A 19,575-nucleotide genomic window follows, 5' to 3' on the forward strand; every position below is an offset into this window, starting at 1 on the left:
GCCTAGGGTCTCCTGCTTGAGCAGGGGGTTTATTTATTTATTTATTTATTTATTTATTTGATTTGATTTGATTTGATTTGATTTGTATACCGCCCTTCTCCCTAAGGACTCAGGGCGGTGAACAGTGACATAAATAATAGAATGTACAAATATAAATATTGAAAATAAATTAAACCCTAATTTAGCCCAAATGTAGAAGATAGTTACCTTAAGATAATAAGACTAGAAGACCTCCAAGGTCCCTTCCAGTTTGATTCTGATTCTGTCCCGTTAGCAGACATTCCTTCACTTTCTATTTTGCTAATATTTTAGGAAATATTTTGCTATTTTGCACTCCTGTAAGAATTTTGTTTTCCTCACACGTGTAGAGCAGGTAATGAGGTAACATTCAGGCGATAACAGGGGCACGAGTGACTCAAAAGTAGAGCCTCCTCATCCAGGAATGGGTGCAAGTGGCGCGCACCTAGTGGCCCTCTAAGGGTGTGCACTTTCTGTAGCCCTGCCTGCCCTCTGGAACACCAAGCAACACACACACACCCCTTTCATACATGCACCCCATGAGAGAAATTGAGCCCAAAGTGGTGGTGTCTGGTTTCTTCGGCAGCCACTTGGTCTTTTCGTTTGTTGTGAAAGCAGGAGAAAGTAAATTTTAAAAATTTTAAGATGTTTACTCTTGACCTTTGGCCTTAGGAAACCTCCGTCTCTGTGATGAGTGGAATCTATTTTGTTATTATTTCATTCTATTCTGTTCTGTTCCATTTCATTCGATTCTACTCTAATGTTTCGTTCTATTCTGTGCTGTTCTGATATTATTTCATAATCATAATCATAATAGTAAAGTTGGAAGGGACCTTGGAGGTCATCTAGTCCAACCCCCTGCTCAAGCAGGAAAACGTATACCATTTCAGATAAAATGGCTGTCCGGTCTCTTCTTAAAAACTTCCAGTGTTTCATTCTAATATTTTCAAACTCAGTAAAAAAAAATGATACAATTTTTTAATCAATTTTTTGTCAGGGGTCAATAGCATCGGATCAAACATTGTCTGGTCTTTATAGAAACCATATATTTTAACATTTTTATTACATCTCGATTTCATTTGCATTCGAGGCCACCGTGATAAGTCCATACCATTCGAGAACATTGCTGGCCTTTATGTTTAACCACTGTCTGTCTAAAGTGCAAAAAAAAAAAAAGTTCCAAGGCTTGTGGGATGTTTCTTCTTTTTTGATCCTTGTGAGAATTTTTTTGCCCCCTGTCTTAGGTTTGTCATGTGCAATCCCCCAGGGGTCCCACAGAATCAAGTGGATATTTGCTTAAAAACCCAAAAATGCTTTCTTTGAAAAGAAAGAGGTCAAAAGAGAAGGGGAAAAAATAAGATTGTGTAAAAAGGGATGCGGTGAGGATCAGAAAGGTTTTTAAGTCCTGCTTTGGTGCCCTGCGGGGGAGGGGGGGCAGGGGGTCCCCAGACAGCTGCCTGATGCATTATGCTCTGATGTGCATGGATCGAATATCAATGTAAGTGTCTAGTCCTCATGGTGGAGAAGGCGACCACATTTGTTTTTTTCAAATGGGTGGTGGGAAGGGAAATTCTAGGAGACCTAGAACTGGACTTTATTCAATGTCTGGGGTGGGGGAGAAAATTGTACAGAGTAAAAGCAAGGAATTCTTGCATAAAATGAAATGAAATTGTCAGTAAGTTGTGCAGAGGTCTCCTTGAACTAACAAGAAGTTGCACAGACAAGGGAGGGTACTGAAAGCAGTAATAGTCACACAGTAACCACAAGAGACACTGAGTTGTGATAAACAGAAAAAATATTTTACTTTGTGATTGAAAAAACAAAGCACGGTCAAAAATAAACAGTCCAGGTCATACACAATAGCAACAGTCCAAGTAGTAATCCAAATACAAAGTCTTCTTACCGGTCCAGAGGTCAAAAACACATTTGTTTAGGTTTAACACAGTAGTAAACCAACAATAGCAGTATCAGAGTAACTCCACGTGACCGTGGAGGAATGCTGCGACGGTTGTAAGTGCGAAAAACGGTCATAAGTCTCATTTTTTCAGTGCTGTTGGAACTTCCAACAATCACTAAACGAATGGTTGTAAGTCGAGGATGACCAGTAGTATAGGGCTTAAATGCTGGAAAAATTTTTAAGGGCAGGAAATCCCCTTTTTAATCACTCTGACCAGCAACAGCAGCAGGAAACAAGTGAGACCGCAGTTTAAAGATCGTCCTCAACTGACAAATGTTCATTTAATGACCGCTCAAAGTTGCAACAGCACTGAAGAAAAGGACTTATGGCTGTTTTTCACACTTACGACCGTTGCAGTGCCACCATGCTCACACGATCAAAATTCAGACGCTTGGCAACTGACTCGTATTTATGACGGTCGCAGCATCCTGGGGGTGGTGGTCACGTGATCCCCTTTTGCGACCTTCTGACTGGCAAAGTCAATGGGGGAAGCCAGATTCACTTAACGACCGGGTTACTAACTGAACAACTGCAGTGATTCCTTTAACAAGTGTGGCCAGAAAGATAGTAAAATGGAGCAAAAAAAAATCACTTAACGAATGTCTCGCTTAGTGACACAAATGCGGGCTTCAATTGTGGTGGTAAGTCCAGGGCCACCTGTTGTTCATTTCTGCTAAAATGGACAATTGTCCAATAAGGCCAGCGATGTCCTTTTGATCCTGCAGCAGTGTTGCCGTCTTTCATCAATTTATGTTGGATGGATATTAACTCCCATAATTCCCCAGACAGCATGGCTGGAAGCCCACCCATCTTAAAGCACGCTGGCTGGGGGATTCTGGGAGTGGAAGCCCACCCCTCTTAAAGCAAGCTGGCTGGGGAATTCTGGGAGTGGAAGTCCACCCCTATTAAAGCAGGCTGGCTGGGGAATTCTGGGAGTTGAAGTCCACCCCTCTTAAAGCATGCCAGGTGGGGGATTCTGGGAGTGGAAGTCCACCCCTCTTAAAGCAGGATGGCTGGGGGATTCTGGGAGTGGAGGTCCACCCGTCTTAAAGCAGGCTGGCTGGGAAATTCTGGGAGTTGAAGTCCACCCCTCTTAAAGCATGCCAGGTGGGGAATTCTGGGAGTTGAAGTCCACCCCTCTTAAAGCAACCTGGCTGGGGAATTCTGGGAGTGGAAACCCACCCCTCTTAAAGCACGCTGGCTGGGGAATTCTGGGAGTGGAAGTCCTCCCCTCTTAAAGCAGGCTGGCTGGGGGATTCTGGGAGTGGAAGCCCACCCCTCTTAAAGCATGCCAGGTGGGGGATTCTGGGAGTGGACGTCCACTCCTCTTAAAGCACGTTGGCTGGGGAATTCTGGGACTTGAAGTCCACCCCTCTTAAAATGGCTAAAGTTATAAACACTGTCCTGAAGAACACAACTATCCCTTTGCAGCTTTTAGCTGCAGCCACGCAGAGATTATTTTGCATAATTCATTTAACAAAGTGCATCATCCGATACACCCGCTTTAAGACGTGCCACCATAACACAGGTCCCCTTCCCTGACTCCGTGCTTTTCATCCCAATATTCAATACAATCACTTATCCTTAACATTCCTCTTGCCAAGCACTGCATTAGCCAACTAGTTTCTGGGAAAATGCAGTGTTTGTGTGTGTGTGTTTGTGTGTGTGTGTGTGTGTGTGAGAGAGAGAGAGAGAGAATTAATGCCTTCTTTCCCTGGGCTGCTTTCCAGTATTGTGTAGGGCTGATCTATTTTCCCGGCTGCTGATGAAGAAAAGGACAGGGGGGAAAATGTGCTTGTTTCAGTTGGACTGCAACAATTCCTGTTCCCAGAGAAGGGAAACAAATCTTTCCCAAGAGCGCAAAGGCAGCCAGGCTTGGCTTAGAAAGGCGACTTTCTTTAAATAAACCATGGCTTGCCACATTTTACTTTCCGGGTATTGTCTTCTTGGTATCCACTCCTGCTGACCTCAGCTGCCTTCCTTATTTCATGATAAATCTCTGTATCAGCCTAGAACAGTATTTTTTTCAATTTTGGTGACATTAAGAGGGCTGGGCTTCCACTCCCAGAATCCCCCAGGCAGCATGCTTTAAGAGGGGTGGGCTTCCACTCCCAGAATCCCCCAGGCAGCATGCTTTAAGAGGGGTGGACTTCCTCTCCCAGAATTCCCTAGACAGCATGCTTTAAGAGGGGCAGACCCGCTCTCAGAATTCCCCAGCCATTCAAGCTTCAAGATGGGTGGACTTCAACGCCCAGAATCCCCCAGCCAGCCTGCTTTAAGAGGGGTGGACTTCCACTCCCAGAATTCCCCAGCCAGCCTGCTTTAAGAAGGGCAGACCCACTCCCAGAATTCCCCAGCCAGCATGCTTTAAGAGGGGCGGACTTCCACTCCCAGAATTACCCAGCCAGCATGCTTTAAGAGGGATGGGCTTCCACTCCCAGAATCCCCCAGCCAGCCTGCTTTAAGAGGGGTGGACTTCCACTCCCAGAATTCCCCAGCCAGCCTGCTTTAAGAAGGGCAGACCCACTCCCAGAATTCCCCAGCCAGCATGCTTTAAGAGGGGCGGACTTCCACTCCCAGAATTACCCAGCCAGCATGCTTTAAGAGGGGCAGACTTCCACTCCCAGAATTCCCCAGCCAGCCTGCTTTAAGAGGGATGGACTTCCACTCCCAGAATTCCCCAGCCAGCCTGCTTTAAGAGGGGTGGACTTCCGCTCCCAGAATTCCCCAGCCAACCTGCTTTAAGAGGGGTGGGCTTCTGCCCCCAGAATTCCCCAGCCAGCAGGCTTTAAGAGGGGTGGGCTTCTGCCCCCAGAATTCCCCAGCCAGCAGGCTTTAAGAGGGGTGGACTTCCGCTCCCCAAATTCCCTGAGGTCAAGTGATAAAAATTCAGACACTTGGCAACTGACTCACATTTATGATGGTTGCAGTGTCCCCGGGATGTCACTCGATCCCCTTTTGCGACCTTCTGCCAAGCAAAGTCAAAGGAGAATCCAGATTCGCTTAACAACCATGCTACTCAATCAACAACTGCAGTGATTCACTTAACAACTGTGGCGGGAAAGGTCGTAAACTGGGGCAAAATTCACTGAACAACTGTCTCGCTTAGCAACGGACATATGACCAGCCGTGGCCACCAGTCCAGGACTATCTGCCAAAGGCTCAGAGAATGTCAAACCGTTTCTGAACTTTCCAAATTTAGAACTTTCCGGAGGAAGCAGAGAGAGAGGAAGTGGAAAAGGAGAGTTGTTAACAGCCAGGAAGGCTTTTGCACAGCTGGGGTTGTGTGTCCATTGTGTCCTTTCCTGGACCAGGGAATCCTGTGCAAAGTCACACCTGCTTTGGCCATCTCCTGGCTGGATTACTGCAATCTGCTCACTGTGGGGCTGCCCTTGAAGAGTAAGCGGAACTGTAGCTGGTTTACAAGGCAGCAGCTCCTTAATTTGCACCAGGGGCATTGTTCCTTCAAAGCATGCCTGGGTGAGGAATTCTGGGAGTTGAAGTCCACAAGTCCTAAAAGGGCCAAGTTGGAAGACCCCTGTCTTAAAGGCGATAACAGGGGCATGAGTGACTCAAAAGTAGAGCCTCCTCATCCAGGAATGGGTGCAAGTGGCACGCACCTAGTGGCACTCTAAGGGTGTGCATTTTCTGTAGCCCTGCCTGCCCTCTGGAACACCAAGCAACACACACACACCCCTTTCATACATGCACCCCATGAGAGAAATTGAGCCCACAGTGGTGGTGTCTGGTTTCTTCGGCAGCCACTTGGTGTTTTCATTTGTTGTGAAAGCAGGAGAAAGTAAATTTTAAAAATTTTAAGATGTTCACTCTTGACCTTTGGCCTTAGGAAACCTCCGTCTCTGTGCTGAGTGGAATCTATTTTATTATTATTTCATTCTATTCTGTTCTCTTCCATTTCATTCGATTCTAATATTTCGTTCTATTCTGTGCTGTTCTGATTCTATTTTATTCTAGTATTCTGTTCTAATATTTCACTCTATTCTATTCTGTTCTATTCTAATATTATTTCATTCTATTCTAAATATTTCATTCTATTCTATTCTAATATTCTATTCTAATATTATTTCATTCTATTCTAATATTATTTCATTATTTCATTCTATTCTATTGTTCTAATATTATTTCTTTCTACAATAGTTAGTCCCCGATTTATGACAGTTGAGCCCAAATTTCAATTGCTAAGCAAGACAGTTAAGTGTCAGCTGCCCAGATTCGTTGGGAGGTAAAATGGGAGGGGGGGGAGGGCAAATAAATTTCAGAAAAATTTTTTGCGCCATTTTATAACCTTTCCTGCCAGTTAAGTGAATTATTGCAGTTGTTAAGGAAGTCACATGGCTCTTAAAGTGAGTCCAGCTTCCCCATGGACTTTTGCTTGTCAGGTCGCAAAAGGGGTCTAGATGACCTCCCAAGGCACTGCGACCATCATAAATATGACTCAGTTGCCAAGGGTCCACACAACCATGGGGACGCTGCAAGGATCATGTGAAAAATGGTTGTTATCGTTAGCTGCGAAATCATGTCCGACTCATCGCGACCCTATGGACAACGTTCCTCCAGGCCTTCCTGTCCTCTACCATCTACTGGAGTCCATTTAAGCTCACGCCTACTGCTTCAGTGACTCCATCCAGTCACCTCCTTCTCTGTCATCCCCTTCTTCTCTTGCCCTCCATCTTTCCCAGCATGAGGCTCTTCTCCAGTGAGTCCTTCCTTCTCATTAGGTGGCCAAAGGATTTGAGTTTTAGCTTCAGGATCTGGCCTTCTAAAGAGCAGTCAGGGTTGATCTCCTCTAGGACTGACCGGTTGGATCGCCTTGCAGTCCAAGGGACTCGCAGGAGTCTTCTCCAGCACCAGAGTTCAAAGGCCTCCATTCTTTGGCGCTCAGCCTTTCTTATGGTCCAACTTTCACTGCCATACATTGCAACTGGGAAGACCATAGCCTTGACTATACGCACTTTTGTTGACAGGGTGACGTCTCTGCTTTTTAGTGTGCTGTCTAGATTTGCCATTGCTTTCCTCCCGAGGAGCAAGCGTCTTTTAATTTCTTGGCTACAGTCCCCATCTGCAGTGATCTTGGAGCCCAGGAAAATAATATCTGTCACTACCTCCATTTCTTCCCCATCTATTTGCCAGGAAGAAAATCTTTACAGCATCGGACTTTCCTTTCACCACCAGACACATCCACAGCTGAGCGTCCTTTCGGCTTTGGCCCAGTCGCTTCATTCTTTCTGGCGCTACTAGTACTAGCCCTCTGCTCTTCCCCAGTAGCATATTGGACGCCTTCCGACCTGAGGGGCTCATCTTCCAGCGTCATATCGTTTTGCCTTTTGGTACTGTCCATAGGGTTTTCATGGCAAAGATACTGGAGTGGGTTGCCATTTCCTTGTCCAGTGGATCACGTTTTGTCAGAACTCTCTGCTATGACCTTTCCGTCTTGGGTGGCCCTGCACGGCATAGCTCATAGCTTCATTGAATTATGCAAGCCCCTTCGCCATGACAAGGCAGTAATCCATGAAGGGGCAAAAAAAATGGTATTACTGTTCAAAATGGTCGTAACTCACTTTTTCAGTGCCATTGTAACTAAATGAACAATTCTCAATTGAGGACTACCTCTATGCAATCTTCAAATATTCCAAGGGTATATGAACGTCTCTTATTGCCCTCACGTGACTCTGCACAACACAACCTGCGCAGGCTTGATAAGCCACAGAAATCCTGGGCTAAATTGTGGTTGTTAAAGTCAAGGACTACCTGCACCCCCATTTTATCAACGTTGTCACAGCACTTTGAACTTGCTCGTTTTTTCTGTCCTTTATAACTGCAACGTTCAGGATTATACCTCCCAAAATAGGTTCTGTCTGGCGCAAATTGCCCTTCTTTTAAAAGATGGTTGCTCATGTTGCAACAGGGGAATGCTCAGATGTTTGTTGAAATTCAGGATGTGCCAGTTTCCAAAGGCACCATAAACAGGACACAAACCGTGTGACGCCAAAGTACACAGGCGCAGCTAAGCTCAGCAAGCCATGGTTAACGCCCTCCCAAAGCTCTGGTGGCGGCTTAAGTTACGTTGGCTTTTCCGTGCTGGGAGTGGTGTCATTCAGTGAGATTTTACTGTCATTACAGATTCACTCTTGAATTCCCCACCCTTCGTCTTTCAATGAGTGTAAAAATGCTTAACATTCTTTTGTTATGACTTGCTAAAATTGGTCATGTGCAGTGAATGTCCTGTTGCTGCTGCATTAGTGGTTTGACCCCATTTGCTTCAATTCTTCTGTCCAACACCACAAACATTTAAGAAACATTAAGCAAGGAAGAATTCACTTAATTTTCCATACTGTATAGCAACCTAAGACTTATAAATGCGTTTTCCACCTTTGGAAGCAGCAGCTTTTTTACTAATGGTTTGCTAATGGTTCCAGGTAAAAATCTGCATTTTCAGACTAGTAGGAAAATCACATGGGCCTTAATAGATATATAAGAATTCTTTACCTGCAAAATTTTCAGTGATAAATCTAACATTTCCCCAATAATGTAATGGGGTTGCTTATTATGCCAGCATATTGTTCTGTGCCTGTATTGTATATTGTGGCTAAAATTGTGCCATTTTGGGAGATTCCTGAGATTTAATCCTTTTTCCTCCCAAAAGGGAAGTTCTAAGACCAAACTAAACTAGGCCAAGTATATGCATGTAAGACCTCAAGCTAGCAACTCTAAAGAAGCCTGCCCATCAGTTGTAACTCACTGACGAAGCTAAATCAAGTCACCCAAATGTTGAACCTGGTTTTGGCTTGTGCTGGTTATGCACACGCAATTAAGCAAACCAGATTTGCCAGAAGCAAACACTGGTTTTGGCAAAACATGGTCATGCGAAACAGCCGTAAATGCGTAACTGGAGGGAAACCGATCAGAACTTTGAAACTGGATCTTAATGGTGATTCCACGTCATCCTGCTGGAGTTGTCTGGAAGTTGAGTAATGGCAACTAGATTCCTTTTCTTGTTGGTTCGAAATGTTGAGTAATGGCAACTAGATTCCTTTTCTTGTTGGTTCGAAATGTTTTGCTACTTACGGAAGAAGCTTCAGCAAAACATCAAACCAAGAAGTCTTTTTTTTGTCTAAGGTCCTAAACAGAACTACCAATTTTTCTCAAATTTGAAACAACTCATTTGTCACTTCATGCAGACCTATATGGAAACCTAAAGGACTGATCCATCCAGGAATGCAATGAACAGAAAGATTTGTACCAGAGTAAACATCTTTAGGCAGAAGATTTTCCACAAACTTAATCAAAAATATTATCTTATTCTGATGTGTTTTATAATTTTAATCTTCATCTTTTTATGGCAGAACCAGAAAGAGGCATTAACAAAGGAGTTACTATTAAGTAATGTGCAACAGAAAACTTTATTAGCATTGACACATACAGTCTAGCTGTTACGGAACCTTGCATTAACCATACATTAAGTCATTATACTGCTACAGTGCAAACAAATGTTACTGGCAACTTCAAAATTGTTCAGAACACCTAAATGCCTCCTCTCAGACGGAGAACAAGATGGAGAGTGGACTCTTTCTGGATGTTGTAGTCAGAGAGGGTGCGGCCATCTTCCAGCTGCTTGCCAGCGAAGATCAGCCTCTGCTGGTCGGGAGGAATGCCTTCCTTATCTTGGATCTTGGCCTTGACATTCTCAATGGTGTCACTGGGCTCCACCTCCAGGGTGATAGTCTTCCCAGTCAAGGTCTTGACAAAGATCTGCATGCCGCCCCTCAGACGGAGGACAAGATGGAGGGTGGACTCCTTCTGGATGTTGTAGTCAGAGAGGGTGCGGCCATCTTCCAGCTGCTTGCCAGCGAAGATCAGCCTCTGCTGGTCGGGAGGAATGCCTTCCTTATCTTGGATCTTAGCCTTAACGTTCTCAATGGTGTCGCTGGGCTCCACCTCAAGTGTTATGGTCTTGCCAGTCAAGGTCTTGACAAAGATCTGCATGCCGCCCCTCAGACGGAGAACAAGATGGAGGGTGGACTCTTTCTGGATGTTGTAGTCAGAGAGGGTGCGGCCATCTTCCAGCTGCTTGCCGGCAAAGATCAGCCTCTGCTGGTCGGGGGGAATGCCTTCCTTATCTTGGATCTTAGCCTTAACGTTCTCAATGGTGTCGCTGGGCTCCACCTCAAGTGTTATGGTCTTGCCAGTCAAGGTCTTGACAAAGATCTGCATGCCGCCCCTCAGACGGAGAACAAGATGGAGGGTGGACTCTTTCTGGATGTTGTAGTCAGAGAGGGTGCGGCCATCTTCCAGCTGCTTGCCGGCAAAGATCAGCCTCTGCTGGTCGGGGGGAATGCCTTCCTTATCTTGGATCTTGGCCTTGACGTTCTCAATGGTGTCACTGGGCTCCACCTCAAGTGTTATGGTCTTGCCAGTCAAGGTTTTGACAAAGATCTGCATGCCGCCCCTCAGACGGAGAACAAGATGGAGGGTGGACTCTTTCTGGATGTTGTAGTCAGAGAGGGTGCGGCCATCTTCCAGCTGCTTGCCGGCAAAGATCAGCCTCTGCTGGTCGGGGGGAATGCCTTCCTTATCTTGGATCTTAGCCTTGACATTCTCAATGGTGTCACTGGGCTCCACCTCCAGGGTGATAGTCTTCCCAGTCAAGGTCTTGACAAAGATCTGCATGCCGCCCCTCAGACGGAGGACAAGATGGAGGGTGGACTCTTTCTGGATGTTGTAGTCAGAGAGGGTGCGGCCATCTTCCAGCTGCTTGCCGGCAAAGATCAGCCTCTGCTGGTCGGGGGGAATGCCTTCCTTATCTTGGATCTTGGCCTTGACGTTCTCAATGGTGTCACTGGGCTCCACCTCAAGTGTTATGGTCTTGCCAGTCAAGGTCTTGACAAAGATCTGCATGCCGCCCCTCAGACGGAGAACAAGATGGAGGGTGGACTCTTTCTGGATGTTGTAGTCAGAGAGGGTGCGGCCATCTTCCAGCTGCTTGCCGGCAAAGATCAGCCTCTGCTGGTCGGGAGGAATGCCTTCCTTATCTTGGATCTTAGCCTTGACATTCTCAATGGTGTCACTGGGCTCCACCTCCAGGGTGATAGTCTTCCCAGTCAAGGTCTTGACAAAGATCTGCATGCCGCCCCTCAGACGGAGGACAAGATGGAGGGTGGACTCCTTCTGGATGTTGTAGTCAGAGAGGGTGCGGCCATCTTCCAGCTGCTTGCCGGCAAAGATCAGCCTCTGCTGGTCGGGGGGAATGCCTTCCTTATCTTGGATCTTAGCCTTGACATTCTCAATGGTGTCGCTGGGCTCCACCTCCAGAGTGATGGTCTTCCCAGTCAAGGTCTTCACAAAGATCTGCATTTTTTTATCTGCAATGACATAGCATGGAAAAATCAGAGCAGTCTGGATCAGAATATAAATTTCTAAATATACAGAAACCTAACTTTACAAAAATATTCAAAAACTTATTTTGAAGTGAAAATAAAGCATCCTTTTTATTTAATCACCCATATCAATGGGACTAAGGCAGATATTGTTCCATCCTATACCCAAAACCCCTATCCTGAACATGAAGGTATTAAAATATTTCTGTTGCTGTATTTTTATTTATCTCATTTCCATACTTCCTATTTCACCCAGGTGATTCCAATGCTAATGTGTGAAATAGTAGCCCAGTTCATTTAGAAATGCAATTTTGGGCTACTGAGTTGAATTTCTACATTCCCATATTTATAAGCAATATACAATGTATAATTTCCACTCTTATTTAAAAAAAAACAAGTACTGCAAGAGTCTCTGCCCCTGAAAGTCACCCCTTAAATTCCCGATGCCATCAAAATTGCAACTAAATAGTTGTAGCTATAGCATATAAGTGAAGAATGTCCAATGGACTCTTGCCTATTTCTATTCTTTCTGACTTAAGATCACCCATTCTACAAACTGGAAAATCTTCGGTCAGAAGCTGGCACCATTCTTCTATGTTGGGACTTCTAGTCCCCATGAATACTGCATCTGACAATCAATATCCAAGGCTATCTTGAAGTGCCTGTAAACAACTCCAGGGGACTGCTAACTCAGAAAGGTTACTAGCATAAGGTTACCTATTAGCATAAAAATACCGCATTTAACCATATCAGGAAATAATTCAAGACTGCACCAATTGCCATGCAGGTCAAGGTTTCACCCAGCAGTCCTATATGTAAACTGCCCATTAGGCACTTAATACTGAGAACTGCATTAGAAAGCGAATTTTATATTGTTCAATAGGGTTTTTCAGCCCTGTGTGATAGCACATATAGGCAGTCCTCAGCTTATTCATTTAATTACTATTCAAAGATATAACAGCACTGAAAAAGCTGACTTATGACGGGTTTTCACACTTATGACAGTTGCAGCATCCCCACAGTCCTGTGATCAAAATTCAGATGCTTGGCAACTGACTCATTGATGACTATTTCAGTATCCTGGAGTCATGGATCCTCTTCTGGGACCTTCTGGCAAAGTCAATGGGGAAGCTAGGGCATAAAATGGGGCAAATCTCACTTAACAAAATGTCTCACTAGCAATCTAAATTTTGAGCTCAATTGTGCTCTTAAGTTGAGAACTACCTTGTATGTATCCAATTAACTAAGGTTCCTTTGATCCCCAGCCCTTTCTAAATGTAAAAATTCAGATCAGAATGATGCTATACAGGTAGTTCTCTACAGTTCATTTAGAGGCTGGTCAAAAGTTACAACGCACTGAAAAAGGGGACTCATGGCCATTTCTGGAATGTATGACCACGCAGGATTGCAGCATCCCCATGGTCAAGTGATCCAAATTTGTGTCCCAGTCCCGTGATCAACTCTTGCAACCTTCGGACAAGCAAAGTGAATGGGGAAGCCAGATTCACTTAACCGGTTTACTAACTTAACAGCTGCAACAATTCACATAACCGTGGCAAGAAAAACATGTAAAATGGGGTAAAACTCACTTAGCAACATAAATTCTGGGCTGTTGTGGTCATAAGTCGAGGACTATCTGTAACGCCTTTTTTTCAACGTCACTTTTTGTACTGTCAACTTAACAGTGCCAAGGAATTGCACGCACACGCGCACACACACTCCAATCAAGCCAGTAGCCACCATAGGACGCCTTATACTTTAGTGGTATAAATACTCCTTTAATGGGAGATTTACTCCCAAAGGGGGGGGGGAAGAAACCGAACCCACCGCCCTCTTCCCTCAAATGGGCGCAAACTACCAATACCCCACAAGGACGGAAGTCCTAATTAGCGCCAAGTAACGAGCGCCAGGCTGGGAGGGAGGGGGGGAAGCTCACTTACATTCGTCTGGGAGGAGGGAATCCTACCGAGCAGCAGAGCTTAGCCTAAAGTAGTACGTGGAGAGGATCAGGCCGTCGAAATCCATAACTAACCCTTTCCCTAAAGGCTTTTGGGAGGCTGAGGTTTATCGAGAGCCGTCTTCCAATTTTACTCCCAGGACCCTTTTTTCTAAATTTTGACCTCTCGGGCGCCGAAAGCGGCCCCTTCAGCCGCCCCCCCCGCCGCCGCCGCGGAGCCAGCCTTTCTCCTTTTGCGGGGGTTAGTCAGGGCCCTCCTCACGGGCCCGCGCCTCGCCACAATGGGCGATAGTGACGCCACCCGGAGCTAAATATATCTTAAAAATAACTAATGAAGAGTAACGCTAATAATAATCTGTTCTCCATCAGCTTACCGCTTCAGTCAGGCAGCCGAGACACAATATTGCAGCGCTGTGACCGTAGAACCAACACCGAGAATTTTCTTCTTCGTAACAGTCTGCCCAGCAACGCGGCACTCCTATTTATAGGGTGTCGCTTTTCGTCGTTCCGCCCTTCAGCTTCGCTTTAATATCCTTCCGCGTTAAGAAATAGTCCCCCCTGGAGAACGTTCTCAAGAGCGCGTTCTGCCTCTCGTTTTCCTCTCATTCGACGAATTTTTTTTATTTTTTTTTTAAAAAAATTAAACGATATAGTTTTGTCTGTTAATATCGGTCTCGGAGGGATTAGGTGGAGGAAATTAAGGGAGGAAGGATATGAAATATAGGTAAAAAGTCCCTTGTCGTCGGAAGAATAATTCTACGAAGTTAAGAGGTGGGGCTTAAAGTGTTGCTCGGCCGCCATTGGCGAGAGAGAGAAAGAACGGACGCTGATTGGCCTCTGCTCGATGCAATCGATAGGAAAGCTCTGGAAAGATCGGGACTCTGCGCCTGGGAGGTTGGGAAGGGAGGGAGAAATAGCCCACAGAAGCCCGCCTCTGATTGGTGCGCAGTGAGGTCATTCTTGTTGCTAAGGCCCGGGGTCCCTGAGAAGCAGATTTCGAGAAAGGGCAGGAAGGAAAAAACAGGCTGATGGCCTGTTGGCGCATGCGTAGAAGAGCCAAGTGGGTGATGGGTGGGGGTGGGGTTGGACTGTTTTGAGGGGCAAAGGGCGGGAAAGAGTCTCTGAGGCGGTTAATCACTGATCAAGGGTCAGAAAATATAAGCAAAAAGAGAGGAAAGTGTACATAAAAGCCTTTTTTGAGTTAGAAATCAGATTATACTTTAGGGTCTGGATTTTTTTTCTTTCTGCCACTGCTTTTCTGAAGAGGAAGTTTGACTGCCTTGAGAAAAAGCTTAATTTTCTTTTGTTTCTTTTCCTATTTCAGCATGAAAGTTCCTTTTTTGGGTTACCATATATGGTTTTTAAAAGACGTTAGTATAGGGAAAAAATAAGGGAAGGAAGGTGAAAAGGAAAAAAGAAAGAGAAGGAAGGAAGGAAAATGAGAAAGGGAAAAAGATGGAAAGGAAGGGAGGGAGGAAGGAAAATGAAAGGGAAAGATAGGAAGGAAAAAGGAAATGAGGGAAAAAGATAGGAAAGGAAAAGAGGAAGGAAGATGAGAAAGGGAAAAAGATAAGAAGAAAGAAAAGTAAGGAAAATGAGAAGAAAAAGATAGGAAAGAAAGAAGCAAGTTGAGGGAGAAGACGAAAGAAGCAAGGAAGGAAAAAGAAAAGGAAAATGAGAAAGGGAATAAGATAGGAAGAAGAAAAGGAAAGAAGGAAAATGAGAAAAGGAAAAAAACAGGAAGGAAAAATGAAGATGAGAAAGGGGAAAAAAGATGAGAACAAAGGAGAAGAAAGAGAAGGAGATGAGAAGAAAGGAAGATTAGAAAGGAAAAAAGACCAAGAAGGAAGGAAGGAAAATGAAAAAGAGAAGGAAGAAGAAAAAGAATAAAATGCAAGAATAATACTCGGAAGGGCCTTTTCTTAAAATGCCAAGGCCCTCATGTGATAAATAGTTCTGAAAGGACAGAGCCTTCCTTGTCAGTCAGATTTGGTTTCAAAAACATGGAAGGCAACAACGTAGCTGCTAAGGATTGTTTTTCCCCCACTGCTCTACTCCTGTTCCTGGAAAATCCTGTTTTTCCTCTCCTCCAGGAAGAGGGAAGCCAGAGACTGAACTTGTTTGCTTCTTTGGTTGTATTATATTTGAAGAGGTAAAAGGCATCTGAAATTCAATCTTTTGTTTATGCTGTTGGCTGCAAGAGTTTCTTCCTTGGATCTCTCCCAAAAATTAGTTCCTCTGCCTGAGGAAGAACAAAACTATGGTGTAACTATGGCTTGTTTTAATATAAAGATAATGATCAACTTATGACTGGACACTTAGCAATCATTCAAAATTACAACAGATATGCCCTGGCCTACTTATGATACAAATTCACATTTTGGGCATTCAATGCCTTGACTGCATTTATGATTGATTGCAGCATCCCACAGTCACGGCACCATAAATTACAACTTTTTTTCCTGGAAACCAGCATTTACTTTTGATTTCCGACAAAAAGCACCCATTACAGACAATGGATTCACTTAATGACTGCTGCAAAAGAGTTTGTTAATTGGGCACATTTATGTGGTGACCCACTTAAATGACCAGCACAACCATAATTCCAGACTCGATTATGGATATACATTGAGGACTACATTTATAAGCAGAATTACCTTCTGTTATGCTGGCCTATGACTGTAATAAAGATTTAATTGATTGAAGTTTGATAGCAAATGGCTGGATATCTTCTTTATTGTACTGCCTTCTCTAAGAGAAATCCTAAAAGAGAAGTGTTTGAGGATGGATTAGGAAACAACAGTTTGGCTTGGTGAGCAAATGCAACCTCAATCAGAGGTGTCCAGTAAAAGCCACAATGATATCAAAATGATAGTTTGTCTTTTGCTCATAGTGCAAATAGATAATTTGCCTCATTTATAGCATGACATTCGTGATCCACGGGTCATCATTTGTCTCCCACAGGTGACCATGGACACTTTTCAACTATGAGATCTGTATTTGAGCAACTTTGTCTTGTTTTTCCATGGTTTATTTTTTTTTTTATTAAAAAGTTTTAACATACAATTTTTCCTTTAAAAATCCCCCCTCCCCCTCCCTTCTCCCTCCCCCCCTACCTCTCCCCCCTCCCCCCCCACTTCCCAGAGCTAAATACAAGGTATATAAAAAAAAACAATCATAAACAACCATATACTAACATCCATAAACTCTAAAATCCATCACTCTCTAGCTTATATAGGATAATATATATATATATTAAATATATATAGAAAAACAAAAATAGAAAAAGAAGAAAAGAAAGAAGACTTATTCAAATACTACATGAAACTTCTTAACCCTATAAATCCATTTTCTCCATTCCATAATATAACGTTCTTGCGAAAAATCTTAGGCCAAAATCTACACCATCTCTGCCAGGTCAAAAATCTTTGAAGTCACTCTCCTATAATCGGCAGTTCCTCTTTCTTCCATTACTGAGCTATCAAAAGTCTTGCTGCCGTAATATATTCCACCAAATTTTTATCCAAAAAGCCTTGATCTTTTTACAAGTCCACCATACATGAAAATATGTAACATCTTCATCTCCACATCTCCAACATTTTGGCTGAAAGTCCGGATACATACTTGCAAACTTTTTAGGATCTAAATGCCATCTATAAAGCATGTTATAAAAGTTCTCTCTTTACGTTCCTAACCCAAATCTTTTCCCACGTGTCCATTGCGATAACTTCCTAGATGTTCGTTGTGGAAGTTCCATAAACTTCTGCTGGTCTTGCTCTTTTATTATTTTCTTTTTGATCGTTTTAAAGCAGCACACGTCACCCTCCGCTCTCCAGGATCATCCAAAGAAATTGTAGCTTGATCTCCTCCAGCACCATTCTCCTCTGTCTGTCCATCCTCAGTCTCTTGATGTTCTCCTTCTCCAGATCCCTTTGCAGCTTCCAGAAGTGATAATGAGGTTGCTTTTAAAACGTTATTATAAAAATCTCGCACCTGCATCACAGTCATCAGACGGTACCTTTTACCTTCATACATCACCATCAACCCAACTGGAATCTCCCATCTGAACCTTATATCTCGTTGCTTGAGCTCTTGCACGAGGAATATAAAATCCTTCCTTCTCCTTAAAATCTTTGGAGGAATTTCTTTTAAAACCAAAACTTCTTGATCAGCAATCACCACTTTAGAATCATAGGCAACTTGTATAACTTCATCTCTAATTTCCCTCTTAGTAAAATAAACCACCACATCTCTAGGCAGCTTTCTCTGTCTTGCAATCCATGAATTCACACGAAACACTTTATCCATGCCTCCCTTTATTTCAGATGCTGGCTGATTCAATACCACTTCCAGAGCCTCAGAAATCAGCTGCTTTAGATCTTCCTTAATATTCTCTTTTAAACCTCTAATTCTAACAGCAAACTGCATCTGGTAATATTGAGCAAGACTCAATTCTCTGTCCATTTTATCTCTTAAATCTTCATTCTCCAGTACTTTTGCTTCTAATATAGCATTCTTTTGAGTCAAATCTTCCACTTTTTCCTCCAATTCTTCCACACATTCAGCCACTTTATACACTGAGGACAAAATGTCTACCTTCATCACCCTGAACTTCTGTTCCATCCTCTCTTCCATTCTCTCCTCCAATTTCTCCAATTTCGCCTCCATCTGTGCAAATTTATCACCCATTGATTCCAGAATTACCTGGGCATGTTTTTCAAGAGCATCTTGTAAATCCTTCGATGTCAATACATCAGGAAGATGCAACGCCTGCAATGATGATTGTTGTACCGGAGAAGTTCCAGCACTCCGAAGAGTTTTTGAGGGAGGTTTAGCCGCCATCTTTTTCACTTGTGACGCACTTTCACTTTAAGTTTAAAAAGTCCATCAAGCTAGAGAGTAGAATATAATAATCCTCTTCACCTTTTCCTCTTGTACCGCTCTGCCTGCTCCTTTTATTCCATAGTCCTTCCTTCAGGCAGGGGTGGTCGCAGACGCCTGGCTCTGCTCCATGAAGTCCGGAGCAGAGACGCTGACCAGCTGGGAGCCACCCAGGCTACGGGGGAGTTCAGTCCTTCAGCCGCCCAAGCTACAAGCTCAGGCGGCCCCGGAGAACTCAACCCCTACCTGGGGCCTCACCCCCTCCTCTTCTCCCGAGGAGGGGGCTTCAAATTCGCCCGAACAGCTGATCGGCGCTGTTTCGGGCGAAAATCACTCAGCTGAGCCGCGGGCAGCCCGGGAAGGCTGTCTCCGGCGCCGCGCAGCCACCGGAAGTCCCGTTTTTCCATGGTTTATTGAATGAAGTTCAATTGACAGGGATCCGTGCAAGGTGTTAAGCTGCCAATCGTGCTGGTTTTAAACCAGCATTTTGGTTCTACACCAAAATCAAGCTGGACATATTTTGGCTTAGTGTGTGGCAGAAACCCATCATATTGAAGGTTCCTAGTGTAATAAAAGATATATTAAGTGGAGATTGTGGACTTGTTTTCAGTTATACATGCTGTTTATATTCGGATTAAAGATTAACTAGCTCCATTAAAGTGATATTAACAGTAGCAGTATTAACAGTATAACAGAATTGGAAGAGGCCTTGGAGGTGTAAAAACAGATCATGCTACACTAAAAACAGATCATGCGAAACCAGTCTTATTTGATTCTTTAGTCATGTGACTAAATTGGTGGACCAGCGGAATGCTGTGGACATGGTATACTTGGACTTCAGCGAGGCATTTAACAAAATAAACTATAACCTACTTCTTGGAAAGCTTAAAAAAGGTGGGTTAGAAAGCATCAGCATCTGATGGATTTTTAACTGGTTGACAAACGGCACTCAAAGAGTAGTCCTTAATAGTACTACGTCTACATAGAGGAAAGTAAGCAATGGGATACCACAAGGTTCTGCCTTAGGCCCAGTACTCTTCAACATCTTCATAAATGACCTAGATAAAGGAATAGAAGGGGAGCTTATCAAATTTGCAGATGACATTAAGCTGGCAGGAATAGCCAACTCCCTAGATCATGGGTGTCAAACTCGCGACGTGTCACGATGTATCACGACTTTTTCCATTGCCGTCAATGGGGTGGATGCATGACGCATCTGGCCCGGAGGCCAGCAGTTTGACACCCCTGCCCTAGATGATAGGCTCAAGATCCAGACTTAAACACTGGGCCCTATCTAACAAAATGAAATGCAACGTAGAGAAAAGTAAAACTAAAAGTACACATATAGATTGGGCAAAACTAGGTTT

General features: G+C 44.0%; 1 protein-coding gene across 1 annotated transcript; it reads right to left on the reverse strand.

Moving 5' to 3' along the window:
- Positions 1-9,377: 9,377 nt before the first annotated feature.
- On the reverse strand, positions 9,378-13,788 carry LOC308666333 (polyubiquitin-C). Its single transcript, XM_081325070.1, has 2 exons — positions 13,702-13,788; positions 9,378-11,355 (listed from the first exon to the last, which is right to left on the reverse strand). Exon 2 carries the CDS (start codon positions 11,345-11,347, stop codon positions 9,518-9,520), a length of 1,830 nt encoding a protein of 609 aa, XP_081181196.1. The 5' UTR covers positions 11,348-11,355; positions 13,702-13,788; the 3' UTR covers positions 9,378-9,517.
- Between the last annotated feature and the right edge of the window lie 5,787 nt (positions 13,789-19,575).

Source organism: Vipera berus (genome assembly GCF_964194415.1).
Source record: "Vipera berus genome assembly, chromosome: 1".
Classification (NCBI taxonomy): Eukaryota; Metazoa; Chordata; class Lepidosauria; order Squamata; family Viperidae; genus Vipera; species Vipera berus.